Raw genomic sequence first — 27033 nt, 5'->3', positions numbered from 1 at the left:
TCCAACCTCAGTAAATAACAAAACAAGATGCAACAAGAACTGTTTAATATCTATTTAGGGTAAGACCAAATAATACAAAAGTAATACACAAAAATGTATTCCTCATTTACTTCACTCATGGAGACACAGCCTCCTCAAACGTCTCATTCACCTTCATTAGAACATGTTCCTTTTGAATGTGTTTATCCATGGCAAATATTTACCTCACCTCAAGTAATTATATATTTATATCTACTCATGATATAGTACATGATAATACATATCAAACAACATACAGCACATGTTGGGATCGTGGGGGGACGATAATGGGAAATGGCTCTCAGAAGCTTTGATACAGCGACATGAAATGCAGAGTATTGGCTGTCCAGTGCACTGAAGTTCCTGCTACACGATAACTATACAGCTGTAATTTCCATAAACACATTAACTGTGCTGTATGTACATATGGTAGAAAGTCTGGAGGGATTCAGAACTCACCAAGATAACTTACTACTGCCACAGAAAAAAAGTAGCTTCTTTGTTCGTCTTTGTGCATAACTTCACACTTAGTTTATAGATCGGATCAGCTAAACTTTGTGCATTTACTAACAGATGAGCATGTGAATGGTACGGTTTACAGGGTTATACTTCATAACTACTGTATGTGCATCTGCTGGTGAAAATGCAGTTGTAAAATTATACTAGTGGTGTCCAACTTGAAAACAGGCCCATTTTTCAGTTCATTACATGTTTTAAATGTTTTAAAAGTTGTTCTCTCTATACTTGAAACCTGCACAACAGGACCCCACTTGATCCTAATAATTCTACTGTTTAATATATTTATGTTAGTATTGCTCCACTGTGATTCACTGTGAAATAAGTTGGCACTGATGTCAACAGGTAACCCAGTGCAAACATTACTTAAGATTTTCAAAAAATTATTAAAACAACACTTCATAATCTATTACCCACAGCCATGGAAAGACACAACGAACATGTGCTTCGCACTCACCCCACACATCATCCAAAATACACACAACAAAAATAAGGTTGGTACAAAAAAGAGAGAAAACAACTAAAAAGGAAAACAGCCTACTGAATACCACATCATCACAATCAGACAAGACGACTCACAGGTTTTGAAATAACGAGCATTCAGATACGTTTCTTCACATCTGTTTCAAGTCTAATACTGTATTACTGTAATAACCATCTACTGAATCATGAAGAGGCAAGAACCTTTTCACAGGAATCAACGTGACACTGTCTCTGACTGAACACATCAGGCCTCACAAGGGCCACACACAAATATTCTCTCTTTCAATTTCACTTCATAAAGAAATAAGTGGCTCGAATTTTATATTCTATTTTCTTTCATATAAATATCATAGTACACCTACTCATGGAATAACATCAACAGCCACAAAATGACACACTAAGGCCTGAAATCCAGAGCTTCAGAAACAAGTAGCCATTTAAGCATTTACATGTAGGGGTTAGTGAAAGAATTTGCCAAAGGGTGAAAACATCCATCACTTCATACAATGCTATGACCACCTACAACAATGATTATTAATATTTACTGTATGTCCAACCTCTAAGTGTTTTGGTTTTCTGTCACTTTTAACCTGTACAACATTGATTTGGAATGTTTTATCCAAAGAACTGCAATCCTAAATACTGCATGTGCTTCACTTTAACATGTAATTATAATTCATTTAACTGAAATCAACCTGCTCAACACATAACCAGGATGTAACGACAAAACCCAAACACCCCAAATGGTTAAATAGCGGTGATAAAAGGAGACAGAAGCCCGATACGTTGACACTTCAAGGGCTTTAAAGGTAGAATTTAAAACCAGCTATCGTGACTTTCCTGAGAATGTAAAAAATCTTGAATTAAACTGAATCATCATCAGTAAATAAGAAAAAAAACAGAAAACAATCAGGTCACCAAAACATGAGCTGTAAAAACATTTATCTGGGATTTAAAAGCTTTAACACAGAATGAAGTTGGGAAAATACTGGCCTGACAAATTTTGTGCTAGACACTGCTTCTAGCAAATGGCCTCTGATTTTAATTGTATTACAGGCAAATCATTTGATATCTTTTATTCATCTTCCTGTTAAATCTTTCTGTTCAGATTATATTGTTGATATTTTGGCTGAGTTAAACTTTTTCTTTTTCAACAAAAGAAAAGTACAACCTTTACATACAGAATAAGAAAAAGACAACGAATTTCTCAGCCAAAGTTAAAAGCACAATATGCTTCTAAATAACTGTACCCCAAATGTGAAGGAGTAGTTTGACATTTTTCACTTTCTCACTGAGAATTAGATGAGAAGATCAATACCATTCTCGTGTCTACATGGTAAATAAGGAGCTACCGCCAGCAGCCTGTTAGCTTAGCTTAGCACAAAGACTGGAAAAAGAGGGGAAATAGTTAATGGGAAATAGTTCTATACATTAACTGAGGGCAATATTGTTTTGGCTTTTGGTGACCTTATAACTTTCAGGCTAAATAAAAGTAAACACTAACAATATAGCTGTTACAGTGCCTTTAAATCACATTAAAGGTTGGTACAACATGTTGTAAAAGTGTGACACAGGCAGAGGCAGAGAAGTCACCCTGTGTTGACCACAGATTAACCTACCTGAAAAAATTGATGAGGCTCAGGGGGATTGGTTTTAGATATATTATGTGTCTCCGCTGAAAAGCAACACACACACTAGCCCGTTAAAATTGAGCAGCATAAAAAAAAAAAAAATTAGAAAAACAAGCAAGCTTTTCAATAACTGGCTGTTAATTTAAATGTGAACTGACAAAAACTATTAACTCCCATGTGTGTCAAATTTCAATAAAAGTACATTTCCACCAAAAAAAGACATGACTTTTCTCTACATTGTTCAGTTTGAATTCAGCTTATACTGTATTATAATGAAGGGCACCTAATTCTGAATTGTGTTCTTAATTGATCCCTTTTTTATCTCTCCCACTCAGCAGCCTGGCCCCCGCCGCTGTCCTACATTGGGTCGTCGTAGTTATAGGTGGGAGCCGCTGAGTACTGATTTTGCTGCATGGCTCCCTGTGCGGCTCCCATGGCCGCCTGCTGAGCTGCCTGCTGGACGTGAGGGTTCTTCCAGGCCCCAGTGGTCCACTCCTCCTGGGCCTTACCCAGGCTGCCACCACTACCACGATAAAAATTATGAACCTATGAAAGACAGTACATGAGAGCTGTAATTGACAAGGCGAGTTCGAGTGAGTGGGTGCCATCTTTGAGCCTGGTATCTGGTTCCTACACCACATCCATGCCTGCAACACCCCAGAGCACTTTTTACCAAATGAAAACTACAAACATGCCCATTTTTGTTTCTGGGGGAAGAAACTAAATCTTTTGAGAGTTTTCATGTGCAAGTCACCTTTGTGAGGGCGATGAAGGAGAGCACGGCCACTGCAGTAAACATGATGGTGGGAATCAGCATGACCACAGCTGAGCCAATGTTGGTGCTGAAGAAGGTGATGGTAGCCAGCCAGCCACTGAGGGGAAAAACAAGAGATTTAGCATCGTCACACACTTATGACAAAACATGAATACATGATGCATTAGTGGTAAAAGACAGTATACAGTATGTAATAATTGTTTGAACTTGTAAGCTGTTGTAACTAAATGTGTTTACACTGACATATTATCACCTTTTAAGTTGGTATGGTGATATTGTTAGCAAACAGTTACTTGTTTACGCGTCCAGCAGAAGCAGAGCATCATTAGCATTTATTTGAAGTCGTGTTAGTGTCCACCTGATGAATATTCAGAGTGTGATGATTATTTGATCTCCCTTTAGCTCAGTTTTTTTGGTCTAAACTTTAGCTGCTTTATGTTCTGCTCTCTGCTTCTCGCTATCTCTGCGCTGAGCAGGTAGTAAACAGCAGGTTTTTAGAGCTTTCTCACTGTAAACTGCTGCCTGCTGCGGCCAAAAGTGGTGCTAATGAGAGTGAACCAAAACAGTAAAGTTGCCGGCCAGAGAAGCAAAGCAATGAGCTGGAAGATGCTTAAATGCTCAGTAGTACTGATGGGAACTGCAGCTTTGGTGATGCTTGTGTGTGTCCGTTGTTAATCTAAAAATTGTGAGTATAGAAGGTTTAAATTAATATTAAATTAATAAAAACCAGAGCAAATATGAATCATATGCTAAGTCAAAACAAAGAATGAGGGAATATCTTTTGGAAGAATGGTGTTTATCCCTCCAATGGAAATCTATGCCAAGGAGCACCAATGCTGTCCTGGAGGGCTGTGCTGACCATACTAAGACACTTTATGTTGGTTTTTCTTCAAATTTGTCATCCATCTGCATTTGCAGTTTATACTATTAAGTATCTGTATTAGATTTGATAATCTGAAGTTCTCACCACACTCCCCAGCCTGGAATGCCAACAGTCTGGATAATACTGATCACCACCTGGGCCATGAAGACGAAGAAGAAAGCCATAAAGTTGAAGGAGCTGTCGGTCCTGCACAGAGAGAATAATCAACGTCACAGAGGGTCTGATACAGCAGAAACAAATGTGTATGCTCAGAATGGAATCGGCTTACTTGAAGGCCTTGTAAATGGGCCTGAACCAGCACACGTAGGAGCAGGGGGTGAAGAGGATGAGCCACAGGATGGCCATGCCAAAGTTGGTCGCTCCACCACCTCCACACATCCACGCCAGACAGCCAATCAGATTAACAGCCAGCGTGGCACTGTTCACTGTCAGCATCACAGAGGAGGAGCAAAGATGACCAAAGCATGAAAGACTGAGGACAAAAACCTCTTTGGCAAATAGCCCACGAGCTGCATTACTCATAACTCAGCAGGACTGAATCACTACGAATCTCAGCAACTACTCAACACTAAAATATTCAATTCTGTATCACGCTACAATGATTTAACATAAACCGGAGCTACAACTTATTTAGCACACACAGCACACAATTTCTACTCAACAAATACCAAACATTATAAGTTAGCTAACCTACTTTTTCACCAGACTTACATTCTTGGTTTCAAATGGCAGAACCTAAGTGGTAATGAAAAAGATGCCATGATGCTCATGTGAATATTACAATTTGACATATTGCATATTGCTTGAAAATACCTGAAACAATCAATAATCAAAATGGTAGCTTATGTAATAGTAAATATGTCACACAAGTTTAGACATAAAATTTCATATAAATGCATAAGACAACGGAAAAATAGCTGAGTCTGGCTCTGTGCCATGCTGTGATACCAGTCAGACTGGTCTCACGGCTTTATTGAAGTGTCTGAAGTTTGACTCTCATAATATTTATGGTAAAACAAAGTGACACAGCATGAGAGATGAGAAGCAATGCACACAGCTTATATCAACATGCAAGAAACCTACGTGAAACTAGAGTTGTAGTAAAAGATGCTGTACATCAGGGGTGTCCAAACTGTTCCACAAAGGGCCGTGTGGCTGAAGGTTTTTGTTCCAACCAATGAAGAGCACACAGTTTGACCAATCAACTGTCTGAAGATCAGTTGATTAAATGAGTGAAGTCTGGTGTGCTGGTGCTTGGTTGGAACAAAAACCCTGCAGCCACCTGGCCCTTTGTGGAACAGTTTGGACACCTCTGCTGTACACGTTGTACATCAAGCACTGCAAACTAGCATTCAACACACAAGCTTTACTTTGCTTTACTGCAGGTACACTCACAGATCCATAGGTAGTAAAGCCTCTTGCACATGGTGCGACACTGGTCCGGGATCTCATTGAAGTCTTGGTAAAAACATGGCTTGAGGGGGATGAATCGAGGCAGGGGAGGGAAGTTGTTTTCTAAGATACAAAGACACAGTTCAACCCAGCTGCCCACACATCAAATTCATAAAGAAATCAAGTCAAGACAGCTGCATGGAGGATAACAATTTAGCTTTATAACTGGGTTGATTTCACAGCCAATTTAGTCCAAAAGCTCTACATCACATGCACACAGTACAGCTGAATGGAAGGAAAAGCTTACCTGCCATGATGATAGCTCAGTATCTTCCTCCACTTGCAAACAGACACAGTCTTCAATATCAGCTGCCTTGAATGCCAAACTGCAAACTACAGAGCTGTTTCATTAAGAGCAAACTCACTCACTCACTCACTCACACACACACACACACACACACACATTGCTTTCCTTGAAGGCAACAGGCCACAATCCTCCATAGGCGTTCCAGTGGATCAGCAGGCACACACTTCATTTCAATGAAAGACTCTGAATCCCCATATGATTTGATTAGAGGTGGTGCCCAGGCCTTTGAAGGCATCCGCCCATCATGGAGCATCATTCATTGTGATAAACATGTTTTCTTGTCCACATATTACAGCTGTGTAATGCGGGCGGTGGGAAGCAGTGTGGCCTGGTCGCGATTCCTAAAATGTATTCATAACCTATAGGCGCAAAAAAAGGCGTGTTACAGGCCTACAGAGTTTATAGACAGGAGAGTAGTAGAGCTATTTTTTTTAGCCTCTTATCATTTCCAGTAGGCTATTATCAACCACTTTACACATCATTTGGCTATTTCTGCAAACTATATTACAATGCTAGTGATGGTGGATGTGGAGTAGAGCTGTATCGCTCTGAAGGGCATCTATCTGCCACAACATAAAGCCATCTCTGCCACACACAAAAAAAACAGACGGATCCGAGTTGCTTTCACGCATTGTGATCCTAACAGTGTCTTTAATGTGTATTTCTTTCGGCGGATGGCAGTGATGCTGCAGTAGGACACAGTGCATCGTGATCACAGACGATGGAGTAGCGTCCTTCAGCCTGTGCGACACAGTGCATCGGTGCTTCTTCTTCCTCCTCGTCTTCTTCATCCGGACGCCGAGCAGGTCAAACCCGGACTTCGAGTTTTTTTTTACTGAACCCTCGGATTGTTACATTTTAATACTCTAATTTCCCAACCCCCCTTCCCTTGATGGAGCGTAATGAATGAAAATGCAGTGATTAAAACGCCTTACCTCTCGTTTAGTCCGAGAATGTCGCTAGAATCCCTCCGTTCGTTTAAATGGCATCCTATGGGTCAGCCTGAATTAAAACACACCGGAGGAAACACACAAATCTGGCGCTTGGTGAGACAAATAGCCTATGGATCGTTATGCCTGAAATTATGGGTATGGGAGTAAGGGGCGGTCACGTGACGTAAGGTCTTTTCTTTACGCACATACCCCTGCGCTGGTTGTGCCCGCCCGGGTAGGACCAGGGCCCCGAGATGGAAGGAAAAAAACGGGATTTGTTGTTGGTGGTCTGAATCGACCAATCAGAAAGCAGATGCTGTCCACAGTGCTGAAAACCGGAGGAGGTATTACACAGTCTCTTCTGACTGGCTGCCTGTTAGCTACTGTTAAACATACTGTTTTACGAATAAATCCCAGCAAAAATTATATAATTAAAAGATATGTGACCTGCAGATGCCCTGTATGCTTAATACATTTTAACCAATTTAAGGTAAGGTTAGCTTATTTGTATAGTACACGTCATACACAGGGCAATTCAAAGAACTTTAAAGATATTTGGGACAGAAGAAGGGGTGCTGTTTTTTTAATGCAGTGAAACTGGATTGCCTTATTCTGTCAGGTGTAAATATTGTTTTTGCTCCTCCTCATTTATTTCAATCAGATGCAGAACAGCTCAGCAGTACCACAAACTACATCCTCCAAAAAGATAATAGCCTTGAACCAACTTCTCTGAAACAGTTTAAACAAAAACGGAACATTGTAACCATCATTAAAGGAGAATTTATTGCAGCAGTGTTGTAACAGACGGCATTAGTTTTATCTAGGTGTACATAATAAACTGGCAGGTCGGTGTAAATGGATCTGTGGACAGAGGTCCTGTATGGTGGATGCTGGTTTCAAACTCCTCGTAAATTTGATCTCATCGGTGCTTTAGGGGCACACAAGAGAATGAGGAAGCAGACATGCACACCAGCTATGTGTTGACATGTTTAGTTAGTTGTATTCTCTTACTTTGCATTCATATATTGCCACGGCTACCACGCTTTACGAACTATGTACGAAAACTTCCGATATTTTTACGGCACATGAACGCAGCATCGCCTTAAGCTAACGTTAGCTCTTCCTGCAGTGTTATGAGTTGAGCAAGACGGAAGGCAACAGCAAATAATTATATAAAACTAGCGTCTGTCAGGGGAAACGGGTCTAGGATGTATTCATAAGACCTTTAGGATCCAACGGTAGTCCAACGATTCTGTATTTGTTCTCAGTAATGTTACTCGTCTTCAGATATGCCAGCTCTGCACTTGTTGTAGCACAGCTAATGTTAGCTAACGTCGACTCTCCTATGCTAACTAGTGAATAGGCACGTTACTAAGGTTAGCTTGTACTTTATTCCTGTTGTGGAGTCCTAACTCTTTACACTCAGCTGCTCAAATACTGTACTCAAGGACAAATTTGATGTACTTGTACTTCACTTGAATATTTTATGATCATGTCCCTTACTTGTACCTGTGGTCTACTACGTTTCAGATAATTGTACTTTGTACTGGAGTGACAGCTGGAGTTACTTTACAAATGTACAAGATAAAACGTTAAATTAGAGCTGAAACAATCCGTTGATTAATCAGATAGTTGATGATAGAAAGGCTATGACAGCTAGTTTGATATTTTCCATGCACAAAAGCCAAAAATGTCATGGTTCCAGCTTCTCAGATTCGACAGTGTGCTGCGTTTTCCTTTCATTCGTTTTTTTAAAGCATCCTCATTTTACTTTTGTGTCGAGATTTGTTTCCACAGTACTGTCTGTTGGCATGAGGCATGCTATTGTGCTGTTAACATGTGTTCCCTGATTGCATTTATCTGCAGTGCTGGGAATGCAGCCACCGCTCCCACCTGAGGCGGTCAGAGAGCTGGTGTGCTCCTGTCTGCACAGAGACCCAGTAGCTGCAGACCTTCGCTGCAGCCTATTTGTTGCTGCTGCTCAGAGCTACAAGAGGGACTCTTTGCTCAGACCCTTTCCTCCTAGATACATAAGTGGTGACAATAAGGACTTTGACGAGTTGGTAAGTGACAGTTAAAAGCTTTTGAACAGTCTACATTTCTGCTCAATTGTTTATAACATGCATCATTTTAAACACCCTATTTTTAGATATTATCAGAAAGCAATAGCCAGTGAAGTGAACCATAAAAATTCTGTGACATTTTACTTTTTTTAGTATGGATGCACATTCACACCACCAGAATGGTGCTGGCATGATACTTATACACTTGGTGGCAGTAACGTGCTGTTAAAGGCGGCAGTGTGTCAGTAAATAAAGGTGAAGAACATGATTTTAAGCAGATTCAAAACATTAAAATGGCCTTATGAGTGTTTTAAGCAAGAGGTAGATTCAGTGAATAAATTTCAAAGATATAAACAATGTATTTTGGTGAGAAATACTGAAATTGTACCCACTTGTTACGTGCACTCAGTGTTCACTTTGTTAGGTACGGCTACTGCAAACCAACGCATCTGTTCTTCTACTTAATCTATTTTTATTTTTTACTGTCATCGGCATTGGCATTGTAACTAAACAAAGTTGATTTTGTTTTCTAGTTGGCAGATGTGAACTCTTTGCCTGGTGTGCGAGAGTTGGTGCGGCTGCGACCCGGAGAGAGAGATCATCATCTGGCTCTCACACACTGGGTTCTCTCTTCAAACAGCTTTGCTGTGAAGACGCTACAGAAAGATGAGGTACATCATTACAAGTACAAATACATAAATCACATGCTCTTAAAGGGATTATTGTTTCGTTTACAATGTCTTTGTTCGATCTCCGCTAGTATGCCAAACTTTGTAACCTGACGGAAAGTGAAGGGGTTTCTGCGCCTGTGCCAGACTTTCTCTTTGAGCTGCAGTACTGTGACCAGATGAATGCTAGGTTTGAGAGGACGAGGGCAGGACGAGATGTCTTCTATGCATTCCACGGGAGCCGCCTGGAGAACTTTCATTCTATTATTCACAGTGGGCTGCACAGTCACCTCAACAAGGTCAGTGCAACAGTCTTCAGCTGTTCTCTGAAAGACAGGGTGGAAATAGGACTGACTCAAAAACTTATATCTATTCAGTCTGATTTCTGTTCTGACTGTGCAGAACTCAGTGTTTGGAGAGGGGACCTACCTCACCAGTGACCTCAGCATGGCTGTCCTCTACAGTCCCCACAGCAGCGGCTGGAAGGAGAGTCTCCTGGGTCCACTACTCAGCTGTGTTGCCTTGTGTGAAGTCATTGATCACCCAGATGTTAAGTGCCAGGTCAAGAAAAAAGGTATGTACCTGATGTGATGTACTGGATACACAGAATGTGAATCCTATATGTTTTAATTTGCTGCATATTAAAACCACCCACTGATTTCACATTTCAGATTCTGAAATCATCGACCGTCAGCGCTCAAGGGCAAAGAACAGTGAAGGAGGGGACGTACCACAGAAATACTTTGTAGTCACCAACAATCAGCTTTTACGAGTCAAGTACCTGCTTGTTTACTCTCAGAGGAGACACCTGTCCAGGTAATAATCTCCTGGGTCAAATGTAGTTTTGCAGATCACTTGTGGCATCACTTGTCCACATTTACATGAATGCACAGTATAGAAGTTAAAGACTGTGCTGTGTGAATGTTCAGTGTGGTGTGGTAGTAATGTAGGGAAAGGTCTGCATAACAACAAAGCTTATTGACACAGATGCTTACCAAAATCCTTACTGGTGCTTTTCTATAATTATGTAAAAATGGGACAAGTCAAACTTATTAAAAGCTGTTGACAAAACAATCTCCACTCAAGGTCCACTTACTTGCTAGCTCTTTAGCTTTCAACCACATTTCAACCTGACATCCTGTCTGTTAGCCATGTTAGCTATATAGCTCTGGATCACTAGCGGCATCTACAGCCATCAAGCCTCTTATGATGACTTTTGATATCTTCATTACTCTTGCTTTACGACTAATTTTCTGTCAGTCGACTATTATGGCTAATCGTTTTCAGTTCTACATTCATCATTTTGTTCTGCACTTGTAAAACCAGTTTCTGTTTCTGTGTTTTTCGTATTCAGACATTCCCGCAATACCTCCTGGTTCCTCCGACACCATTTTGCCATCATGATGAGTCTCTACCTTCTGCTGCTCATATTCATCGGTGCCTTTAACTCCACCACCTTCGTATCCTTTTGGAACAGACTGTTCAGGTGACGGGACAACGGGGGACAGACAGCCTAGATGTTCGTTATCCACTGTGCCTTCCTGATCAGAGACTGACTGGAGGCCTGAGCAAAGATGCACCTTTATACTGTTTCTTCTTTACAATCATTCTTTTCTTTATTTATATAAGTAGACATAATTTATATTAGTCCAAGATAACATATCTTTTCAAATAGTAGCTATCCTAATAGCTGCTACTGTGTATTAAATCTGCTGAAATGTGTAAGACGACCATTCTACATTTTAAGAATGTTATGCAATGTTTCACGTGTAATTTGTTACAGTTTAGTTAAGATTCGGTTTTGTAGATAAACTGTTGTCGTTGCTGTGTGGTTTTAGTCCTCTGGGGGTAGTTTTATTAACCAAAGATGGGAAAAGAAAAAACTGCAGATTCACAATTCAATTTCAGCTATGCTTTTTTTTTTTTTTTAATCCTTAAAACAGTTAAGGAATGAAGCTGAATTTAATGAAAAGGTTACAGGTTCTTCAAATTTGTTACAGTTTTTAACACTAATAAAATTATACTTTTTATTGAAAAATTTTCAGGTGCTTGAGTGAAGCTAGTCTGTTCTAAAATTGACTTTAAAAAGTTGAACGGTCGTCTTTGAATGATCGTCAAGGTTGTTTTAGATCCCCGACATCACACACTGTACTGTTTGTTCACCGATATCGAGGATGTAGAAATCTTCGCGGCTGCTTCCCGTACATCAAAATCTACTTGAAGGTCACTCTTTCATAATAATCTTTTGTGCTTTTCTATTGTTCCATGGTTTTGTGTGGTATTCAGACTTTAACATGGGCTGGCTGCCTCTGACAGGGGCACATTTATTACAGCTGGCACGCAGACAGTCCTTTGTTATCCGCTGTTTTTATCAGTTAAAAAAAAGTGAGACGGATATATGGGATTGATAACGGAGGCGGCCTGCTTTGACGGATCCTGTCGCGCTAATAGATGCCTGATATGCTGATGTGTATCTTCACTGAGAAATACAAGAAATGTACAAAAGGATAAGAATTTGCATAGTTTTCTGTAGTTTAATTGTAGCAGCATTGTAAAAGGACGTGTTATCAGCTGAGATGAAAGTTTCACACAAACAGGAAAATTTTGGCATAGAAATAGAAATTTCCTGAACCAAATGGCATATTTTAGACAGCTTTGAGAACAATTTGTAAACCTTGTGTTTAAGGATGATTTAATTTATTCACAAATCTGCCAGCAAAATCAGTTTCTTATTTATTTGCTCCTGTTTTCCTCCTCTGGCACGTTCCTCTGGAACAATGAGCTGCACTGTCCTCTTCTTCATCTGACTAAACGCCGGATATTATTTAGATATCATCATACGTCACTGATGCAACTGACTCACAAGTTAAAAAGAAAAAGAGAGCTGAAAGAAAATGCAGGCCTTTGACCTTTTTGGTATAGAAAGCGATTCCATCTTGCGAAATCCCTCAGATAAACGGTCTCTCTTCTTCAAGAATGTCTCACATTTGAAGGACACAGAACAAACTGCCCATTGTTGGTCCACACTTTATTCCCTTTCTGTACACACTTCATTATTGCTGCCTCATAAACTGTCTGTTATTCAATAACCATCAGTTGTCAGGGGGGCAGCGATGGCACAGGGGACTCACAACGTTTTACTTCTACTGTGAACCAGAAAACCTCTGAAAATGGAAACAGCTCAGACAGAAGAGACAGTGGTCGACTGATAGGACAGTTTCATTTGCTTTACTGTTGTACCTGCATTATTCCACTTCATTTCCCTGCCTCAAGGTTAGTTTTAAAATCTTTCTTATTCTGATGCAGGTTTCTAAATTGGTTCACTCATTCATGGCTCAAAGTTTTTGTAGAAGACTAAACTAAAAAGTCAAAGTGATGCTGGAGGCTCTTCGATGCTTTGAGCTGAATGCTGGACATGCTGATGTTATCCTAAAAGGGGTAGTGAATGTCTAACTGAATTTCATGACATCGAATTTGAATCGAATGTCGATCTATGATGGACAGACAACATGCAGCAAGCATGGTTAAAAGCTGTATATGACACTTTGTATATTATGTACAAAGCAAAGTGTTAGTGCTTCATTAATTACTTATTACTTATTATTTCATCTTGTATCCCGATGATAACTAATGATGCAAGAATTTATCATTATAAACGAACACTACCATTTCTTTGGTACTGTGTTGATCACAACAGATCTTATTGAACTGAACATCCGTGTTCCAGAGGTGACATCTGTCTTGCAGCCAGGCGAAACATGGAGTGCACACACACACGGGCTTAAACATAAGATGCACAAAACATATAATAAAGTAAGAAAAATAAACTTTAAAACCCACAGCGCAAGCTATGTACAAACACAGTGTACACAAAGTGACAGCAACCTGGAGTTCATCCATCCATCCTTGTCCAACCCAACCACTGACTGAAACAATATCCCCAACAAATAAATAAAATCAAGTACAGTGTGACAGGGAATTTTATTTCTCATGATTTAAAATACATTTCATTTCACAGGGTTATATTCAGGTTTACGTGGCATATAAAATGTGATACATAAAGTTTAGATATAGCTGCCTTGTTCCATATTGCTACATGAGCTAGTGAAGATTTCCTCTGGATTTCTGCTCCTTGCACAAGGATTCACTTCGGTGTGTTTTGACAGGCTGGGACCAAACACACAAAATGCCCCTCGGGATTACTCTACAGAGAAAAATGAGACCGCACACAGAGTTGGATTAATGGATGAAGTGTTTCAAGGCAGTTTATTATAACAAAGAAATACAAGTTCTTTATTTGTTGTTGATGTAGCTTTCTGGTGCTTTTCTCCCACCTACCTGCAGATTGTTGTGGCAAACAGGATCATGTGTCGCTGTCAGGTGGCTGTGCACACATTTCCCAAAATGGTGCACACAGGAAGAGTCAGACGGGGCGCAGCTCTGAGGACATGATGGGGGTGTCAGCAGCAGACAGCTTGAACAGGAGGTGTGTTGGCAGGAGCCCTGGCACACCTTTTTCTCCAGAGACACAAACCTACGGAGCAGGTAATTCAGATTTCTGTTAAAAAAAAATGCAACATATGAAATGTTAAGGAAAGTGAAGATGAGGGACGTTTCATGCAGTCACCTGGCAGAGCAGATCTCAGAGGGGTTGGCCTGACAGTATTCCTTGGTGCATTCTGGATGACAGGTCTCTGGATCCAGTGGCTCAATCACTGCACAAAAACACATTTTGAGCACTGAATAAGAAACAGGAGAAGTGGGAGATGCAATTCATGAAACTCTGCATTTAAAATATTTACATATTTTCCAGAGAGGCAACAAAGTGCGAAATTCTCTAATCTCGTACTCCGCCTGATGCTGTATCAATAACGGTGACAACTCTTTTCTCCATGGAGAGATAAGAGGTGTAATTATGGCTTAACTATTAGCAGAAAGCTTTGATTCAAAGGAAGCCTTGACCACACTATCAGCCTTCGCAGCTCATAAACAAGATTTAACATTGGCACCATTCCCACTACAGTTACATTTCACCACTGTAAGTGTAACTAAGTATATTCACTTAGTACTGTCCTTAAGGTATGTTTGAATACTTCTTCTACTCTATACTTCAACTCCGCTATAGTTCCGAGGGAAATACTGCACATTTTACTCCACTACATTTATTTCAGAGCTGTAGTTACTTTGCAGCTCACATCTTAAAATGCAAAACATCTCACCAGTTTTCAAAATGTGATGCATTGCTGCAGGTTAAATTACTCAACAGTATATGTAATTATTAAAATAAGCTTCCCCCCCAACAATAAAATGTAGATTATAATAATGACAATACAATTATAATAAAAAGAAATATGACGCTGACTGAAGCAGGTTTGGTATTTTGGTTCTGTTTTATTGACTTTTTGTGATGCAGAATTCAGACATTGCTGCATCTTTACCTGCTCAATAGTAATTGGTTGGTGGTTGTAAATGATAATCTCACCTGCTTTGCAGATCCCTTTGCGCTCTTTGTCTGGTTTGTCAGCTGCCGCGTCCTGGTAAACACACACCAGTCCCTCATCACACTTGCCCACATAGTCCCATGTTCCTCCACAGGTCTCCCCATCTGTTTTGGCACAAACGGGGCAGCAGCCGCAGACTCCCGTTGTGACACCACCTTTACACTGGAGCTTCAGCGCCCGTCGGGAGGAGCAGTGTATCCTCTCACAGGGCGGGCAGTGAAGGGCCTGAAGCTGCTGAGCTGTTCCAGAGGGTGTTTCCTCTGACCCCAACGCCCCCAGCAAGGCACTCAAAAAGAAGAGAATCCACATCCTTGATAGACCTAATGTTATCCTGAGGTAAGTGCACCTGTCAACACCTTTTATATGTGTCAGCATCTGGGAAAGTTTCAGTTTATGAGCCACAACCTCCACCCCCCACCAGCAGCCAATAGCTGAGGGCAGGGGGGTTTTCATGGGGAGGACTTAGTATAAATACACAGTTAATTATCCCCATGTCTGATCTTATCTTATTATTCTACCTTCTGAACACCATTAGATAAGTCTGATGAAGACTGGCCCCCTTTGTATTTGGAGTCACATGACCTCTGGAAGGGGCAATTCAGTGCGCACTTACAATCAGGTAATGACCTATTTCTTGAAAGAACAAAAGGATTAAGACAACCATGGGTTAGCTGATCAGGACATCTCGTAAGTTTCGTATCTCTGGATAAAAACTGGCAGGTTGTGTACACAACAATAAAAGATGGCCACTGTTACTGGATGTAAAATGTTTTTTTTTTTCTTTTTATCTGGCTTCCTGTTTATAGACATATCACTTGGTAGCTTTTGAAAAGAGCTTCATAATTATTATTGTTATTAGTAGTGGTATTTTTGTTGATGTTTGTTGTTGTAAGCGAGGCTCTTGTGGCTGAATGGGAACTAATTCCTGCAGCCAGGTTCTGAAATCTTGTGGAAAATATGAAGCCTCCATATTTTTGGAAATAAAGGCAAGAACACGTGGGTTTAAAAGCTGTTATTTGTGTTTGGTGTTCTCCAGGAACACCTTCCTAATATCCCCTCTTTTAAGGGGAAAAAGTGATCATGACCATATGTTGTACTGGACCCTGCATAGAAATAGATGGGATGTTAAACTGCAGTCACATAATTTATCTTCACAACTTATTCATTCACCACATACACTGAAATTTATTTATTTCTCAATTATATTTTGGGGTTGGGGCTAGCTTAGGGGTAATTATTCTACACACAGGAGCTCTTGATGCAGCACCGGAAGGGTTTTGTTAAAGCTGAGACAAACCTGGCAGTTCGGGACTTCTTCTTCTTTGGGTCATGGAGGGCACTCAGATGGATTTTTACATACTTTACAACAGCATCCTCTAAAGATGTGTCTTTTGATGCCTTTGCACCCTCTAGTGGTTTCTCTAGAGAGCCAACGTCCTTTTGAAGGTCTTTCATCACAGCCTTGATAACTTTCTTCATGTTTTTCTTGTTTTTTCTGACCTTACTGTCTCTGACACAGCCAATATACCATTAAATTTAAGGAAAAATAAATGAGATAACTTAGTTTTGGTCTTCCCATGACTTGCAGAAGACCCAAATGATGTGACTTCCTGCAGAACCTATCACTGGTGGAATGTTCCAAATTTTCAGAGGGGGAAATGTGTTTGGGTAACAGCAATGAGTGAAAACCTGGGGACAGCACTAAAATGTGAATTTTAACCAAAATATAATGACGTTTTTGTAAAACTTGTTTTACAAGTGTAGATAGAATATGGGGGTCACACTTAAATGCCAAAAAAAATAGATTTTGGAAGGATTTTGTTCATGATGCATTATGGTAAAGTGTAGCGTTTGGCTGTGGGGACAGGCAAGAAATGCTATGTATCAGTGTTTTAGATGCCTTATGAAAATATTTAAAATATATATATTTACAATTTCTACAATGATTCATGTGTACGGTGTTTTGTATAATAATAAAATATAATTTGTATTATATTATTACTTGTGTTTATACTTTTAATATACAATGATATGCTGGGGACAGAAATGGCACTCTTTTGGCGGAATCGCCCATATGCTTAATTCTCATGCAATGATGCTCTCTTCTTTACAGGATGAGTAAAAAGGCCTGACTCCTCAAAAATCTGTGGTCACATGACCGATTTCTTTTATGGTTCCCTAGAAACAGGAGGTGGCAAAACTTCCCCGCGGCACAAATCACCCTAGTCTCCCCTATCTGGGTCCAGCCCCGGTCGCCACCCAGTCAATGCACCGAAGTCCTATGGTACCTCCCACGGGTGGTGAGCCCATGGGAGATGGTGCCGCCCGGAGTGGGGTTAAAACCCACGCCCCTGAGAGATTGAGTCTCATGCTCTACCAACTGAACTAACCGGGAAGCTACTTTAAAGAAGTGAGCACTGTAATGATCAGGTGGTTTTACACATTAGACCACAGGGTGGCAGTAATGGTTTGTTATCATGCCAGTGGACATTAGGGCTCAGGTACGGAAGCCGGGTGGTAAGGTACAGGCATGAGAGAGGTGACTGGAACATTTTACTCTAAAAAAAAAAAAAGAGATAATATTTGGTCCCAGTCTAAACAGAGTAAAAGTTACATCGCACTCACTCAGTCAGACTCACACAGACGCACACATTCACAGAGACACACACTCACAGAGACACATCGCACCGCACACTATTGACAGACACACAGAAACACAGGATCACAAAGACTCACTCAGACACACACAGATGCACACAGACACACACACACCACAGGGTATTGTCTAGTTTTCAATACCCTCTAAGGCCTTTTATTCAGGAAAACTAATTGAGACTGTGCAGGCACCCTGCTATCTGCTTAATTACATCTGTTAAATCCTCAAAGATGCTTCTCTTGTATGGTGACAATGCAGTTCCATCGATGAGGACCATGTGATATGGTCAAAAGCTAACAGTTGTGCAAGTGGACCTTGAGTTGAGATTCTTATTCCAAAATCCACATGAAATGCCATGTTCAGTTCTCTTTTCATTGTGTTACACTAGAGTAACTACCATATACCAGGGTTATGTATTTAAATTATTAGTAGGAAGCTCTGAGTCGTATAAAAATGTATTTATTTTCAAGGAAACCATTGAGTAACACTGAATACAACAGGAGTGATCATTCAATAGTCAATAAAACTTGTGACTCCTACATCATAAAGATCCCACATACAAGACGTTTTGGAAAACAAGATCTGAAAGCAAACGTTGGCAATTTGCTGGTGCTACAACTTCATTTTTTTTCTCCCCACATAACAAATTGAGGTGATACACACCTGTGTAGAAAAGTGACAAGATTTTACATCAACTTACAAAGGGCTGGATGTCAAAGTGCAAGATGCCTGAACCCCCCAACAGCCCCGCCCCCAACCCAACCCCCCCAACCCCCCAACTCACTACTCACCCCACCTCCCCCACCACCCATCATCAAAGAGGACGATCAAGGTATCGAAATCAGAAACAGACTCTCAAATATAAATCTCCAAAATTATTGTTCCGCCATTATGGCTTTGTATTCAGTTTGAGACCCTATACTAACTTACATTACATAGCTTTAAAATATTATTTCAGAAACATCTTTCTTCCCAAAGATACATTTTTAAAACTGCACCTTATTACAGACAACTGCATGTAATGGAGAAAAGCATCACAGGAATAATGCAGGCATACAACAGAAAAGCAGCAGTTTATCAACAACTTCAAACAAAACACACTAACATTTTGTTTGTTTATAAAAGAAACCGAATCAAAGAATACATACTAAAATCTGAAGTGAAAATAAAATGACTTAAAAACCTTGGCAGAAAAAAAAAAAAAACTATGTACATATATTTACAAGTAAATAGAGTGAATATTATACAGGTTTGACTGGCCGTTCAGGGTCAGGCTGAAGCCAACAAGGTCCATGTAATCCCAACACTGCATGACATTCAGTTTTGTCAATCCAAAATGGTTCCTAAGAGACAAAATACCTTCCAGGAGGCCGTCTTCAATGTCGCACTAAAAAGAAGCGAGCAAAAAGTAAAGAACCTGCTGCAGCGAGCAGGTCCATTTATTCTGAGGCGGGTTCGAGTGCGTATGTATAAAAAAACATCCACAGCCTTTTTGACTCAAACATAGCTTTCAATTTTTTTTTTTTTTTTTTTTGCATGACTTAAAAAATAATGATAATAATGGCAATGTTTTGTTTGCAAACAGAAATCCACTGAATATGTCCTTCCAGGAGTCATTTTTTGTTTTTCTTTTTGAACGTAGAAAGACTAACATGAGGTCCTCAGTCTGGAGGAAGGAGGTCGTGCAAACGAAACTGTTCTCGGATGTGCGGTCTGACATCTTCATTCTGTGACAGAGAGAGAGAGAGAGAACAGATTATATCTTTCAAATAAAAAAAATAGCAACAAGAGTGAAAAAGTGTAAAGTGAGCTGCCTGGATCGTCCCAAAGCAACACATAAGCAACTCATATCAGAAATCTCCTCAGTTCCACAAAACTATATCTGTAAATTTTCAGTTCACTGAAATTCATCAGCGTCCAGACAAGCAAACAGACTTAGCTGAGTCTTAGTCTGTTAGAAACACCAACCTAAAACTAATGATCTCTAATACAACAGTCCTGCAATAAATTCAATTATATTGTTCAGGGTTTTTTTTTTTTGTTAATCTGGTGGAGAAGAGTTGATCTTGACTTTGAACAAATCTGATAGAGCTCTTGTAGGGAGTGCTTTAAACATTTTCCTGTGATATCTGTCATCAGTACTACATGTATGTCTTATGACTTTATCCATATTAATATGAATCTATCAGTGAGCAACATAGGTTCTGGTGTAGCAGCTCAACACTGGTGATATTTTTCTCGTGTCAGCTTGAGTTCATGTACAATGTTACAGGGACTGTGCGTCAGTACATCCAATCTTGAGACTCTCCACAGGGAAAAGTAGGTGGAATATTCATAACACACCACAGGCGAATTTAGGCAGTTACTGCTGATCTAACTAGACAAAAAATGTTTAAAGTCAAAATACATACCAGCTCCACAAGCTTCTCAAGGAAAGGAACAAGCTTTAGAAGCTCATTGTCATTTCTGTCCACAAACCAGCTCTCTATAGGGATTCCATTGGAAAGCTGAAAAAAAACAAAACAAAATCTGTGCTCTAGTATCAGTGTGGCACAGAAACGTCAGTTGAAAAAAAAGAAAAGAATACAGCATGGTTTGTACATTAAAAAAGAAAAACTGCTTTACTGTACTGTGTTTACCTGATAAGCAAAGGCTTGGGGTGAGTTGTCAATTATTATCGTCTTGGAAAGATCCCGTCCCAGAATGTTTAGATCTTTTATATAATTTCCTTGAACACACACACAGTGCTCACGAAAAAGCCTATGCCTGAAAAAACACAGGGAGAGACAATATTCCTTAGTTAAAACATGCAATAATGCATCTTTTTAAGTTACTAAGACGTAACCCTAACTAACAACAACTGAACAAGGAACAAGGAAAGGAACTGAAAATATAACCACTTTGGTGAAGGTGATGAGCCTCAGAAACAGTGGAGTGTGGGATTTTAAAAGGGCTTATATATATATATATATATATATATATATATATATATATATACGGACACGTCTATATAGATATAGATATATAGAATTAACACTCAAACCCAATGAAATAGTGAAGCACAATACTGGTAGTAATGAGTCAGGTGAATAGTGAATGTCTGCTCTTTATCTGCAAACAGGTTCATCCTCTCATTTGCTGAGTTCACAGAAGGAAGAGGAAGTTAGCTCTGCATCCAACCAAACTATTTTACATAATATATTTATGGATAAAGATCTAGACAAAGAAGTGAGAAGTGTAGATGACCAGATCAGAAAGCACCAGTGTGTACTGGGGATAAACAGAAAGAATCTTTTCACTGACCTGACCAACTGTTTCTTAGGATCCAGGATGTTGAGCAACTTGTCAGCGTAGACTTTCTTTGAAGCAGTGAAGAGAATAATCTGAAATTTTAATGTATAGCAACAATTGTAGTTGTAGTAATAACTCAACACAGAGCAGGTCAGATTAAACAAATAATGTTTGGAGTCTCTTGGTAACTAAGAGACATCTCACCTCATACATTTGAGACATACGCTCAAGAAATTCACGGAAAAAGGGCCTCAAACGAACATAGACCTTCAGATTTAAAAAAAAAAAAAAACAGAACAAACAAGAAATTTAATTAGAGCAGCAAGAAAATGGAGGCACTTCAATTGCAGAAAGACCTTCAACAGTTAGTACCTGGTATATTACATCCTGAAAGAGCACAGGGAATGTCAGCGCTGCATCTTCTAGCTCATTCAAACTACAATGAACCAGAGTTTCATCCTGGCAGCAGAAAAGAAAACATAGGAAAATCATGTTAAAGTCCATTTACTTTTAATGTGAGATACAGCGCAAGGAATCTCTCAGTGCTTACCAGATCTAAGACGAGAGAAAACTCCGGTGTGCTGCGTGTTTTCAAAGGTAACGCCGGTTTGCGTGTTAACTGCTCTTCTGTCAGCGGAGGCACGTGCTTGATGAAGAAGTACCTGGCGGCAAGAGAAAACATACTTAACGACAACTCCGAAGAAAGGAAGTTTAAAAATAGAGTTGGTCATTTGGCTTAAGTGTGAACCGGGGGTGTACAGGGATCTGAACAGATCTAAAGAACTACCATATTATCTTCTCACATAAGTCAATCGACTAAAGTGTGAAAAATATCTTTCATCCAGTGAAGTACAGTAGTGGTGTGAACACTGTGTCACAGAGGACTGTTTTTGCTGCCATCTAGTGGTTGAAAGTTTCACATAACACCAGACTCTTCGCACACTGATATGCAATGTCACCTTGGATGTGACTGCAGGTGGAATCAGACAACACTTCTGATCACAGCCTGTGTCATCAGAGGTACAGATTTAAACCTTAACCCAAAGATCAGACCAGCAATTGTTCACATAAGTTTGAGCTTTTTAACTAACAGCTCGTTTATATTATTTCTTTCATAAATAAATGGCTATGATCGTCACAAGCTGCTTAAAATAATAATGTCGCTCTACTCACGGATCAAAAACTTCCCAGTCCTCATCGTATGAGGGTTCTGCAGGAGCTGAAGGTAATGCATGTGGGTAACCGTTGTCTGGCATACAACCATGAACTGAAGAAGACAGATGGGATATTAGTTGAAACGCTACACTGTTGTTAAAGGCTGCAAAAAAAAAAAACTGAAATACTGAATGAACAACAAGAATAGATCTTTTTTTACCACCCTCATCTAAACAGATGGACAAATACACTGACAGACTGAGTTTCCATTATTTTGTCCACCCCAACAATACGATGAGTTGAATAACAGAAGATAAAACAATAGGCTGAATAACAGAAATACCTCTGTTTAATTTAATACAGATCAACAGCACCACAGACCACATCCTCCAAAATGATCATAAAGTTGAACCAACACCTCTCAAATAAAACAGTTCTCAAATAAAACTGTTTGATGTTTACTATCACAGCACTGACACATACATTATCTGTCACATAAGCTGCCCTTGCTTATGGTCGTGTCGTCAGAGTTTCCCAAATAACAAAAATGAAGCTTAACGTGAGAGCGGTCGTACCTGTTAATGGGGGCATGTCAGTTTCAGTGACAATCTCCCCTTCTTCTATGGTTGTATCAGAGGTAATCTGAAGCCTTGGTGGTAACATCGGGTCGGTGTGACATGGTGTGATGCCCTCTGTGGATGTGAGAGTGCTGCTTGGCATTTCTTCCGCCTGCTCAATGTCCAGCTGTTTCATGATTTCCTCTGCCTCCACCGCTTGGCCAGGAGAGTCTGAACCAGGAGTGGCTTGAAAGAGTGAACGCAAAAGACAAGAGCAGTCAGTACAGTTTGATCTCCGAAGAACTTTTAGAACTTTTTTTTTTTTTTAAATCAGTCCTAAATGTTTGCTATTTTCACACGTGCATATCTCTGGATTCTTTTGTTTTACCAGTTTTAGTTGCCGGTGAGAAAAAGTTGAAGACTGGAGAGAAGATGGTTCCAAGCAGGGTGGTGCGTGGTGGGCTGCTTGCTGCCTCAACAGGGGGGTCTAGTTTACCGTTTGGTTTCATGAGTTTACTGTTGCAGGTCATTGTATCTAAAAAAAACAAAACAAAACAAAACAAAACAACAACTCTTTAATAACAAGCCTAAAAACAAAAAGTCTGTATAGTTTCTGTATATTTGCTATGCTGCAATCAAGATGAACCATTTCCCACTTCCTTCCTACTTGGACTTAAGTACCTTTATTTGGATTTTTCTGGCAAACTCTAGAGACTGATTTGTTGGAGAGGCCTCTAGTCTGAGGAGTTGAAGTAATTAGATCGCGATCAGAGTTACAATCAATACGACTCCTCTTGGCCGGTATATCCTGCTCCACCTGTGGGTGCAAGAAAAAAAAAGGAAAGGAAAAGAAAAAATGTGTCAGACTTTCTTTTAACCCTTGGATATGAAGCCTGGAAGTGTAACCTGTTCAGACATAGGACAGTTAAATTGCCAGTGAGTAATGAGGTGCATGTCTGAAAGAGGCTGCTGATGAAAAGAGAGCAGTTTGTTAAATAGGGAAAAGTTCTGCTTTTTAGAAGAATCCTCGTGATCTGCACGACTTTTTGCTGTTAATAAAATAAGCATACAGTGTGTGGTTTCACAGTTAGCTGTCCATTCATCATTACCACATGCAACAGCTGCCAGAATTAATTTAAAGGAAGGTCACAGAAACTCATAAAAAGGCCAGTGGGAAACAAGGTTAGCTGAGTTGAGACTTTCTGTTATGGGTCTAATAACACTACTTACTAGCAGTGAGTTGAGCCGTGTGCTCACTGGCCAATCAAAGTATGTAATCCACCCTCACCAAAGTGAGTCAATGAGGGCTGAAGTGATGAATCTGTATGTATTGTTCAGTTACAATATATGCAGTTAACCCCCCGGCTACTGCCACAAACAGACTAATTCTGTGGAAAACACTACACTTCAGTCACAGTTCACAATTCAAGCAGCACAACATGCAGCTGACACACTGCTCTTTTTCTACCAAAAGTGTGTGTGCAACTACAGTGTATTATCAAAATATAACAGAAAAAAAATATTGTACAAAAGCATCTGTGAATCCTGATCTGCACCCACCTTGACAGCATTTCCACGGATGAATTTCTTTATCGTGGAGAACAGGCCTGTTTCATTCTTCTGCATTTTGCCTCGACCTCTCACCGAGGATGGCTCCACTTCACAGTGTTTCCGTTTGGCCTGGGACAGGTGGGTTCGACGGCCTAAGTTCGGCTGCTGAGGAGCTTTACGCACTCTCAGCCTCATCATGCTCCACCGTCACATAGAAAAATCTGACAAGGAAAAACAAAAACAAATTTTGATTTAATAATGAAAACAATATAGTTTTATTCAAATCTAAACAGACATTCAGTGGTGTGTGACAGTTTTGATACTCTGTTCAGTAGCCTGCATTATTACATTTTGAATGCAGTGCGTCATTTATCATGTTGCTGGTGTACAATAAATTTTACTGGACCAAAGTCAGAAGCCACTTCATCAGGTACACCTGTACAATCTAAAGCAATCCAATACAACAGTTTTGTAATGATCAGTTTTTGTTGACACTGTCACAGAGGCAGGTAAGACATGAAAGCAGACTTTCAGGAGGTTCAAGTCAGTTCACTAGTAAATTAGGAAAAGATCAACCCTATTATCATTTTAATCCACACATCTTTTGCAATTTTGCATAAAACAGTTTTGTTTAAGGACTTATACATTACCAGCATGTGCACTTAAGTGATTACGTTAGTGGCTGAACAGCTCTTTGGTACAGCCTGATGAGACCCTGGATTTTTAACATCAATTACATTTGGTTACTAAGAATCACGACCAAGATATGTACTGAGCAAGACATTTCAGAGTTAAAAAAATGGACTTGCTCTCCGGTAGACAAGCTATGTAAAGGAAATTCTGTTTCTAAATTACCACAAATATACAATATCTGTAACATTTCTGTTCCCCAGTTTCTTGTTACGTTTCAGACAACATATACAGTGTAAATGAGGAGCATGTCAGTGTGTAGTATTGGCTCTACTCTTGAGCTCTAGTATGCAAAGATAGATGTTCCAAAACTGTTTTAACTTGTTATTCTAGCATGTTATCATCTTTTGTTGTTTGCAACTTTTCTCTTCCTGTTTCTACTTCTCCTGACAAAAATAATAACTGTAGATGTTGTCAGCCCCTTTACAGGTCAATTAGTAATTATTATAATTATATAAAATAAAACTTATTATTGATGAACTTATGTTTCCCCGTTAGTTGTCACAGTCATTTAACAATAGTACTACAAAGTTAAGAGCAAAAGTTGTTACCAAAATCAAATGAATGTCAGATAGACCGGTCAGTGGAGTGGGCGGTGTACGTGATAAACACTTGAGATAATCGGAAATGTAAAGCTTTTAATGATGTTCAGACTGAGCTGGTGTTCAGTACGAACGCTTTCTGTATTAATGTTTGGTTGATAATGCTCCAGGTTTATTTGCTAACTGTTGTTTGTTCAGATGCGATAGCCTCACGGCACCGCTGACTACCGTTATGTAACATCGGGCAGGCTGCATTAACACCAACGACGTCAGCTAGTGCTGGCATTAGCCAGCTGCTGGTATTTAGCACCAAAAAACCCAGCGTACAACTACCACTGGTCGGGCGCTGGTGTCCCACCTAAGTTAGAACAAGGCCATGAGTCTGTATGTCAGCAAATGGCATTTACATCGGGTGTCAACTGAAATGAAGCGTACGGTAAACCAGATGCTGGCAGTGGGTTCCGTGGCTAACGTTAGCACAAGTGGCAACCGTTAGCTTTCAGGCTAACAAAAACGCCAATGGCAGCAAAAGCGAAGCTGTGACATTATTCACTTCGGTTCCCACGGCATGTCTCACACGTGTCCCCGTTATCACCCCGTGTTTGACATCAAAACTATTCCCTACTTCCTCGATAAAATAAAGCTACACAACAGCTAGCTGCGCGGTAGCTATTTTGTTCGCTTCCATAACTATTTTCAGCCATTAGACTACGCCCCCTTCGTTGGCTAGCGTTAGCCGCTAGGTAGCAGCGGGGGGGGCAAACCTTTTTTTGTTTGCATGTTGACGTTGTTTGTTACTTACCGATGATCTAGGAAGCTCTTCGAAACTTGCCGTAGCGTTGTCAGCTCTCGGCCGCGACCGTGGCGGCCCACCGATAGAGGTCGGGCCGTGGTTGTTGCTGCCAGCGGTGTCTGTTGCTCGGTAGCTAGTCACAGATCAACCATGTCTGCGGACGCCATTTCCCGCCTCATCACAAACATAACGTTGGTGGTGCGCAGGAGAATGCGACACACACGTAGGGGAACCGACGTGGCGGAGAGCGGAGTCAACAGGAAAATGGCTATAGTGTGTGTGCGCAGCTGGATTGAGGCTCACTACCACACTTTATCCCTGCTGGTGTGATTGTGTGACTACATGAAAGCTCTAAAGAAGATGCAAATCGGCGCACCTATAATCACAGCGATTATTTGTTAAATTGTGTGCATCGTCTGTTATTTCTTGTTACACTTCATTTCATCTTGTTTCCAATCTTTGTCTCAAGTGTGCCACAAGTTTTTATCATTTCAAATACGCTACTGCAGCCGTGATTTTCACGGCATTGCAGTGTGGGATGCATGTTGCACAGTACTTTACGGTGCATC

General features: G+C 40.2%; 4 protein-coding genes across 7 annotated transcripts; 1 reads left to right on the top strand and 3 right to left on the bottom strand.

Moving 5' to 3' along the window:
- Positions 1-64: 64 nt before the first annotated feature.
- Positions 65-7234, bottom strand: scamp5a (secretory carrier membrane protein 5a). 2 transcript variants are annotated; one of them, XM_041039392.1, is made up of 7 exons: positions 7001-7234; positions 6006-6099; positions 5702-5821; positions 4575-4731; positions 4391-4492; positions 3403-3520; positions 65-3194 (listed from the first exon to the last, which is right to left on the bottom strand). In XM_041039392.1, exons 2-7 carry the CDS (start codon positions 6010-6012, stop codon positions 3006-3008), a joined length of 693 nt encoding a protein of 230 aa, XP_040895326.1. In that variant the 5' UTR covers positions 6013-6099; positions 7001-7234; the 3' UTR covers positions 65-3005. The 2 variants fall into 2 exon arrangements, with proteins under 2 accessions (XP_040895326.1, XP_040895325.1); XM_041039391.1 differs by having other exon boundaries at positions 6006-6091.
- Positions 7235-8095: 861 nt separating this feature from the next.
- On the top strand, positions 8096-11760 carry parp16 (poly (ADP-ribose) polymerase family, member 16). Of its 3 annotated transcripts, none has more exons than XM_041038460.1 (7): positions 8096-8151; positions 8864-9060; positions 9594-9731; positions 9821-10027; positions 10131-10302; positions 10400-10544; positions 11083-11760. In XM_041038460.1, exons 2-7 carry the CDS (start codon positions 8872-8874, stop codon positions 11216-11218), a joined length of 987 nt encoding a protein of 328 aa, XP_040894394.1. In that variant the 5' UTR covers positions 8096-8151; positions 8864-8871; the 3' UTR covers positions 11219-11760. The 3 variants fall into 3 exon arrangements, with proteins under 3 accessions (XP_040894394.1, XP_040894393.1, XP_040894396.1); XM_041038459.1 differs by having other exon boundaries at positions 8097-8235; XM_041038462.1 differs by lacking the exon at positions 8096-8151 and adding an exon at positions 8258-8373.
- A 1949-nt stretch (positions 11761-13709) lies between these two features.
- si:ch73-330k17.3 (IGFBP domain-containing protein) lies at positions 13710-15538 on the bottom strand. Its single transcript, XM_041038228.1, has 4 exons — positions 15211-15538; positions 14356-14443; positions 14067-14262; positions 13710-13932 (listed from the first exon to the last, which is right to left on the bottom strand). Exons 1-4 carry the CDS (start codon positions 15536-15538, stop codon positions 13873-13875), a joined length of 672 nt encoding a protein of 223 aa, XP_040894162.1. The 3' UTR covers positions 13710-13872.
- A 2790-nt stretch (positions 15539-18328) lies between these two features.
- Positions 18329-26737, bottom strand: ctdspl2a (CTD (carboxy-terminal domain, RNA polymerase II, polypeptide A) small phosphatase like 2a). The gene is made up of 13 exons (XM_041039010.1): positions 26474-26737; positions 24449-24660; positions 23570-23705; positions 23277-23423; positions 22907-23134; positions 22350-22443; positions 21727-21838; positions 21549-21635; positions 21381-21443; positions 21189-21268; positions 20525-20651; positions 20297-20392; positions 18329-19612 (listed from the first exon to the last, which is right to left on the bottom strand). The coding sequence occupies exons 2-13, from the start codon at positions 24635-24637 to the stop codon at positions 19547-19549; spliced, it is 1425 nt and encodes a 474-aa protein (XP_040894944.1). The 5' UTR covers positions 24638-24660; positions 26474-26737; the 3' UTR covers positions 18329-19546.
- Positions 26738-27033: the final 296 nt, after the last annotated feature.

The sequence above is a fragment of the Toxotes jaculatrix genome, chromosome 5 (assembly GCF_017976425.1).
Source record: "Toxotes jaculatrix isolate fToxJac2 chromosome 5, fToxJac2.pri, whole genome shotgun sequence".
Classification (NCBI taxonomy): domain Eukaryota; kingdom Metazoa; phylum Chordata; class Actinopteri; family Toxotidae; genus Toxotes; species Toxotes jaculatrix.
This window is presented reverse-complemented; position numbering and strand designations above follow the sequence as displayed.